This window comes from Pogoniulus pusillus, chromosome 22, assembly GCF_015220805.1.
Source record: "Pogoniulus pusillus isolate bPogPus1 chromosome 22, bPogPus1.pri, whole genome shotgun sequence".
Taxonomy (NCBI): Eukaryota; Metazoa; Chordata; class Aves; order Piciformes; family Lybiidae; genus Pogoniulus; species Pogoniulus pusillus.
In genome coordinates this window covers 16,714,355-16,722,629 of record NC_087285.1, presented here as the reverse complement: position 1 = coordinate 16,722,629, position 8,275 = coordinate 16,714,355, and the positions used below count along the sequence as shown (strand labels likewise).

General features: G+C 44.8%; 1 protein-coding gene across 2 annotated transcripts in view; it reads left to right on the top strand.

Moving 5' to 3' along the window:
• Positions 1-2,902: 2,902 nt before the first annotated feature.
• Positions 2,903-8,275, top strand: part of ITK (IL2 inducible T cell kinase) — a 31,881-nt gene continuing 26,508 nt past the window's right edge. The window contains exon 1 of one of the 2 annotated variants that reach the window (XM_064161973.1): positions 2,903-3,073. In XM_064161973.1, the coding sequence (XP_064018043.1) occupies positions 2,903-3,073 (171 nt within the window). The remainder of the gene's footprint in view (positions 3,074-8,275) is intronic. The other variant, XM_064161974.1, reaches the window with a different exon arrangement.

Below are 8,275 nucleotides of genomic sequence, written 5' to 3'. Positions count from 1 at the left end.
CCCTTTCTAGTTCAGCAGAGAAGAGTTATCAGTTGATAAAGATATTGCAAAACAGAACTAGCAACTCTCCCTGAAATCAGCTCCTGTGTTTATATCTCAGTGGGACCCAAATCCAGCTGTGCTGCCATGCTTCCTTCCTTATGGTCATCTTAATTCTGTCTCTAGCTAATGTCTTAGCTAGCCCATCACCAGTTTGAACTCAGCATGGAAAACTCAGAGTGGCTGATCTTGCCTGCTAAATCCTGCTACTTCTAACATAACTATCAGATTCTTTGTTGCTCCAGGGCAAAATCTGTGCTTGTTTTCTTATAACTCTGTGTGTCTCTCCACATGTGTGGTATCAAATCTGTAGCTTCTCTTCCATGGCAGCTCAACCTGTCCAATTCTCCCTCATTTGCCCCTCATTTCTCACTTGCCTTGACCCACACAGCATCTTCCTGTCAGATCTCTGACAGCACATCACATCATGCCATGTTTACACCAAATGAAGTGCAGTTGCCAAGCCCCCTATCTGAACGCTGGATCACATCGCTCTTCTCTTCATGTCCCTCTGCCAACTCATCTCTTATCTCGTGAAGAAATCAAGCTGCCACTCACTACATTCAAATTATTTCTTAGCTCTCCCCCAACTACTTACCACTCTTGCTAAATCTCTTCTCATCCCACATCCTCTCATCTCCAGCAGCATTGCTCCCCTCAGAGGTCTATGTGATGGTGTCTCATCTCTTTCCTGCCCTGTATGCCCTGCTTTTTTGCAGAGCTGCAGTGTCACACCCTTGCATGTCTATTTATATTCAGTTTTCTGAGATGTGTATACCTCTCTTGGCAGACTGCAAGCCCCTCTTGGCTCAAGCTACAAAGACTTTTAAGAAAGTCCTTAACATGCTACAGTTAGTGCAAAGAAGAGACGAGATGGAATAACGTAGACCTAAAGAAGTGTTTACAACTACAGGTGCAATGTTGTTACAAACCGGTGATAGATTTCTCTGTACTGATACAAGTCAAGCTACTAAGGTCAAGACCTCTTTTGTGCCGGGGGAGGTTAGGAGGAAGTTCTTCCCAAAGAGAGTGATTGGCATTGGAATGGGCTGCCCAGGGAGGTGGTGGAGTCGCTGTCCCTGGAAGCGTTCAAGAAAAGACTGGACAAGACACTAAGTGCCATGGTCTAGTTGATTAGATAGAGCTGAGTGATAGGTTGGACTGGATGATCTTTGAGGTCTCTCTTCCAACCTGGTTGATTCTATGATTCCATGGTCAGCAATGCAATTATACATCATGATAGGTTGGACTGGATGATCTTGGAGGTCTCTTCCAACCTGGTTGATTCTATGATTCTATGATTCTATTCTATGAACAAAAAAACCCCAACGTATTAAAAGTGAAATTGCAGAGAGAAGAGAACTGCATTTGTTTTTAAAGATCACAGTGCTGCTGTACTGACTGCTCTGGGCACGTATGACTTTGTTCATAATTCTTGATCTATCCAGGTGCAGACTGCCCTGAATGATGCCCTGAAGTCCTGATTGTCCTTGCTTCGCTACTGATTGCACTGGTATTGATTGTGCCTGTGTCTCCTGGAGCATCCAGCCATAGACTCATTAGACTGCACCTGAAGCAGTCAATAGTTACCAGGCATAATTGACTACTTATCAGTTATTGCAACCATTTGCTTGCAGTTTAAATATTTAACAAACTACAAATATTCATCACTCTTTATACAAGTAGACTCTGAATGTAATTTTCTTTGCTTACTTTTATTTCATGTGGGAAACTTCCTCAAAACAAGATGTATGAAATCTCTGTGTGAAATCTAGGAGGTTGTGGCCAGGTGGGAGTTGGGCTCTTCTCCCAGGCTACCAGTGAGAGAATGAGGAGATGCAGACTCAAGTTGTGCCAGAGGAGGTATTGGCTGGATGTTAGGAGGAAGTTCTTCACAGAGAGAGTGGTTGTCATGGGAATGGGCTGCCCAGGGAGGTGGTGGAGTCGCTGTCCCTAGAGGTTTTCAAGAAAAGCCTGGATGAGGCATTTAGTGCCATGGTCTGGTTGATTGGCCAGGGCTGGGTGCTAGGTTGGCCTGGATGATCTTGGAGGTCTCTTCCAACCTGGTTGATTCTATGATTCTATGGTCTACTTGATTCACTAGGTCTGGGTGCTAGGTTGGACTGGATGATATTGGAGGTCTCTTCCAACCTGGTTGATTCTATGATTCTATGGTCTAGTTGATTCACTAGGGCTGGGTACTAGGTTGGACTGGATGATCTTGGAGGTTTCTTCCAACCAGGTAGATTCTATGATTTGGATACTGTCTCAGTCAAGCTCCCCTTACCCATGGAAATGTTTTGTGCATCTTTTCAGCTTTAACATAAATTATTTCAAATCATCTGTTTTCCTTTCTAGAATATCAGGGGATTCTGTGTTTCTGGAAGTCACAGTGAACTGTTAAATGCTCTAAAGGGGAAGGCACCATTCCTTCAGAAAAGAAATATGGGTGTATGACCTACTTCTAAGAGGACAGCAGAGACACTTCACTTACCCTCCTGTTCATTTCATGCACTCATAACTGTATTTGCTTGATGGAGAAGTAGGAGACAGATGCTTAATCATGTCACACCTCTTTAATCAATCCTTAATCATTGACTCACCGAATGTCCCTCAAGTGTTATTTTTTCCACAACATTTACCTTAGCGTATATTTCAACATGTGCTGTTCAGTTTATGACTTCAGAGAGGATGTGGTTATGGTTTGGCAGAAAGGAAGCTTTGCTGTAGATGGGAAGATAAAGCTCAAAGCACCTACACTGCTTTTTGAACACCTTTTAAACAACAAAAAAAAAAGCGACGAAATAACTGTCTTCTTCTCCTGTCTCTTTCTTGGACAGACAGTGCATAGGACAAGTATCTCATGTCCTGGGACACAACCATCCTCAGCTCAGCCATGAATAACTGTGTGCTCCTAGAGGAACTGCTGATCAAAAAATCCCAGCAGAAGAGGAGGACTTCACCTTCCAACTTCAAAGTGCGCTTCTTTGTCTTAACCAAATCCAAGCTGGCTTACTATGAAGATCGCCACGGGGTACGTCACCCACCTTCTCTTTCCTAGCACAATAATGGAGGGAAGGGCAAAGTTCAGGAAGGGAAGGATACTAATGGAGGGAAGGGGGAAGCTCAGGAAGGGAAAGATGCTAATGGAGGGAAAAGTGAAGTTTGTGAAGGGAGGGATGCTAATGGAGGGAAGGGCAAAGTTCAGGAAGGGAAGTATGTTCATGAAGGAAAGGGTAAAGTTTGTGAAGGGAAGGATGCTAACAGAGGGAAGGGTGACCTTGGTCAAATCTGTATTTGCTTTACTTCTCTGGGCCATGTGCAAAGTGGTCAAATGGATCATTTAGAGCTTCTGACCAGTGGGCATTTGGTGTGCACAGAGAAGATTGTGTTGCTGTTGTATAGAATGGATCTAGTTTTGCTGTAGGCATTTAGCATAGGCTGGTGTAACTGGTTTGTGTAACAGATGTGTGAGCTTGTGCCTGGCAGCTCACATGTCCAGAGGTGAGCTGGAGCGGTATGCTGTGAAGATCACAAGTGTACACTAATTACCATTTGCAAAGAAAATCATCCACAGATCTCCAGCCTCTCATTCTTATCTTCAGAGCAGCAGTGTGGTGGCTGGTAGGAGACCAATCTTATGTTTTACAGCTGCCACGAGTAATGGGGTCTCACCTTCAGAGTTAACTTCAGAAGGGGTATGATGATGAGATCCATGCTTGGACTAGGCATTGTTTCCCTGAGCTTACATTTCTCAGATTTGCTAAACATGGAAAAAAAAATGGAAGTCATTCTGCACACCCCATTGTGCTAAGTGTTCCAGTGAAGCATGAATTATTTCCTTCTTCTATTGAGCTGGATGCTTGCTGAGCCTCATTACAACTGTAAATAATACTGCTTGTTTCCCAACAGTCACTGAACATGCTGTTAATCCATCATGTTTAAGCACTGTCCCTGGGGATCACATTGCCTTGCTATCCAGCAATGGCAACTTTGGACCATCTGATCTCACCCACTTGCAGAAAACTAAGCTAAAATTGAACCCAACACAAAAATCAAAGCATGATGTGCCTTTGTCTTATAACACAGTTGAGATTAGATATCAGCTTCAGGGATTAATAGTCACTTTCACTTGCAAGTTATTGCTCTCAAATATGCCTGGCTAACTATTTTTCTCACTTTTTAATTTGTGGTCCATGTTTTCCTCACCTCCATATTTAATCAGGAAAATATGTATTGCTTCATACAGTGCCTGCATTTGCTTCGGTGCTCTCATTGACTGCTTTCAGATGCCATTGTTTTGAACATTTTAAATTCCATTATAATTATTCCACTTAATTTTTCTGGGTAAAAATCTCCAAAGCATTGAAGTGATTTTACTGTAGTCATTTAGAGATGTTTGCACACAGATTTCTTTGGTTCTTGCTGAGTCTTGGTGGAGTCCCTGGAGGTCTTCAAGAAAAGACTGGATGAGGCACTTAGTGCCATGGTCTAGTTGACTGGATAGGGCTGGGGGATAGGTTGGACTGGATGATCTTGGAGGTCTCTTCCAACCTGGTTGATTCTATGATTCTATGAAAGTTGAGATGAATTCAGCATGCACTCTGCCTAGGATCCTCTTGCAGATTCGCAGTAGATGTCTGTCATCATCTTTAGGGACTAAAACAGTTTGGAAAATCTGAGTCAGTGAATTAGGTTTCATGAGCTATATGAGTGTCTTTGGAAATTTCTTCCCCTAGTCTTCCTAAAGGTCAATTAGCCCAGATGAGAGTTTGGCACAGTGGCTGCCTTATGCCCTATGTTATCAGGCTGGGTATTAGGAAATATTTCTTCACTGAAAGGGTTATCAAACATTGGAATAATCTGTCCATGGCAGTGATCATGTCACCATCCCTGGACTTGTTTAAACAGCATATGGACCTAGTGCTTAGTGACATGGTTTAATGGTGACCTTGCATTGCTGGGTCAAAGGTTGGACCGTGAAGGTCTTGGAGGTCTCTTCCAAACAAAGATGATTATTTTCTCTGGCACAAACTGTTAAGTTCAAGTTGTTACATGAACAGAACAAAAAGGGGAGAAATGAGTTTGCCCTATGAAATGCTCCCAGAAATGATCCTCAGCCTCTTCAGTAATCTTCCCTAAAATCAGACTATCCAGGTGTGACCTCTGCATGATCAGGTCACCATTGTTTTGGAAGAGAAAGCTTAGTGTAGCCCATGAAAGCACCATCTTGTTTTGTGCTGAGAACAGAATAAACCCCCTCAGCAATTGAGCTCACAGATAATGAAGGGGGAATTACAGTCCCTGCCTGACACATGGGCTGTCCCTGTCCCTGTTTGTGAACCAGAACCAGAGAGTGAGCCCGTGTTGGACTCAGAGGTCTGTAGCAGTCATTCTGTAGTGCAGGTTTGCCTTTGCTCTGCAGGGACCCTCCAGAAATCTTGTGGGGCTGGCAGAGGTTAGCAGAGGCTGTCACCTTTGCCAGCAGGCAGTTTGCATGTGGTCACACTGCTCTGGAGGTTTAGGGCAGAGCGGCAAGGGCATTGCTGTTGTCTGCTGGCTGCAGGGATGGAGAGTATCCCAAGGCATGTGTAGTGCACTGTACAGATGGGGCCAGCAACTGCCTTGCCTTTTAACTTACATATCTCTCAATAGAAATCTCTGTGGGTCACATTCTCACAGTATCACAGTATTATTAGGATTGGAAGAGACCTCACAGATCATCAAGTCCAACCCTTTACCACAGAGCTCAAGGCTAGACCATGGCACCAAGTGCCACGTCCAGTCCTGCCTTGAACAGCCCCAGGGACGGCGACTCCAGCACCTCCCCGGGCAGCCCATTCCAGTGTCCAATGACTCTCTCAGTGAAGAACTTTCTCCTCACTTCCAGCCTAAATTTCCCCTGGCGCAGCCTGAGGCTATGTCCTCTTGTTCTGGTGCTGGCCACCTGAGAGAAGACAGCAACCTCCTCCTGGCCACAACCACCCTTCAGGTAGTTGCAGACAGCAATGAGGTCACCTCTGAGCCTCCTCTTCTCCAGGCTAACCAATCCCAGCTCCCTCAGCCTCTCCTCGTAGGGCTGTGCTCAAGGCCTCTCCCCAGCCTCGTCGCCCTTCTCTGGACACGCTCAAGCATCTCAACATCCCTTTTAAACTGGGGGGCCCAGAACTGAACACAGCACTCAAGGTGTGGTCTAACCAGTGCAGAGTACAGGGGCAGAATGACCTCCTTGCTCCTGCTGACCACACCATTCCTGATGCAGGCCAGGATGCCACTGGCTCTCTTGGCCACCTGGGCACACTGCTGCCTCATGTTCAGGTGGGTATCAATCAGCACCCCCAGATCCCTCTCTGTTTGGTTGCTCTTTCAGAGGGTTTCTTTAAGAATTCACTACCAAGTGGTCCAGTGGCTTTGTGTAGTCAGAGCTCAATGCTGTACAGTACACACTTCTCTGGTCCCCAGTCAGTGACAACAGCCTGTGCACAAAGTCAGGTAAAACAATCAGCAAAGTGCTTAATGGTTTGAGACCTCTCGCTGGTTTCAATCAGGTGGCTTAAAGTCAAACATACGCTCAGGTGTTAAGCCCAGGCTTATGTCTTGCCTGTGTTTAACAGAGTTTAGCAGTCAAACATACACTCAGGTGTTAAGCCCAGGCTTATGTCTTGCCTGTGTTTAACAGAGTTTAGCAGTCAAACATACACTCAGGTGTTAAACCCAGGCTTATGTCTTGCCTGTGTTTAACAGAGTTTAGCACCCAGTCCCTTTCTCTGCATTTTGATGCTGTGGGTGTAAGAAGGTGTTTAAATGTTTCTTGTAGCAGTTCAAAGCAAGGAAATAAACAGGTCAAGGGCACAGAAGGATGATTCTGTGAATTCTACCAAAACCTGTCTGGATAACCAACATCATAAAGGCAAATTTTTGCAGTCACTGTAACAGTATTCTCATCATCAGTGGCACAGCTAGACAGAATGCATTCTTCTCCTCAGGGGCCAAGCACGCAGTCGTCGTTAATGTTAACGAGAGATATTTACATACCACATTAGGAGAATGAGCCCCCAATAACTGACAACAATAAGAAGCTGTGTGTTGTAGAATTCATTACTCAGTGCACAATGCAGGGCTGTCTTTACATAAAGCAAAGCCCTGATAACAGGGATATGTATTCAGCCCCCGTCTGTACTCAAATGCATCAGAAGTGCCTTTATTGTAACATGCTAATCAATTCCACAGGCAAAAATTCTTCAGTTCCAGCAGCTGATTTTATAGCTGCTGTACATGTGGGTAAATGAGCACATGGGAATAATCGTTTTAGTTTACTCCTCACCAGAATAACCGATAGTGCAGGCATTATGTGATACATTCAGAGTGCCAGTACAGTTACAGTACCACAGAAGAAGCAGACAAGTGAATCTCTGTGCAGAGATGTCTAGGACAGTGATTGAAATGCCCTTACTTATACTTGCCAAAACCACTTCAACTCATCAGTTACCCATGTCTCTTTCACCTAACAGCTTAAGGTAGCTGGTATATCCTTCAGGTCAGCAGACAGGTAATTTAGTGTTTCAGACACCAAGTAGAGGTTCCTACAGTCTTCAGCATATGGCATTCCTACCTGGGGACAGCGAGAAAGAAGCATCTCTGCCTGTATTTCAAGCTGACTGGAGTCTAAAAGTGGCACAGATGTCTCAGGCTGATGCCACACTTAATGAATAGGCTGCTGTCTTTGGGCTGGTACCACACCAGTGTAGTGGCTTTACCATTACATGATCTCTGCATCAGAGCTGCCCAACTTGGCATGGCTCAAACCTGCAGAGAGTGCTTGGGTGTGTCTGTATCAGCTATGAAGAAGTGCTCCGCGTCAGTATGCCAGAGTCTTCCCTCTTCAGAAACAGGCATCTTGCCCCATACAGACCTTCTGAGGAGTTATCAGAGTTGGGAAGTTTCACCTAACACCTGGGAAGTGCAGGCACATAAATGTCTTTACATTTCATATCTTCATGCATTTCTGGGCTACTGCTAGTCCAGCTTAGAAAGGCAGGGATGAAAGGCACAGGTGGGAAAGCACTGAGTTCCCTTGTCATTTACATCAGCACTATTCTTCCCACACTGGTCAGATGCTCAAGAGGTCATGTAGCATGAGTCAGCCTTGTCCTGGGTTCTTTCATTCAGATCTCTGATATTCAGATATAAAGATGGCACTTCAGTGTGTCTTGAAATCTGCTTTCAGTCTCTTGTT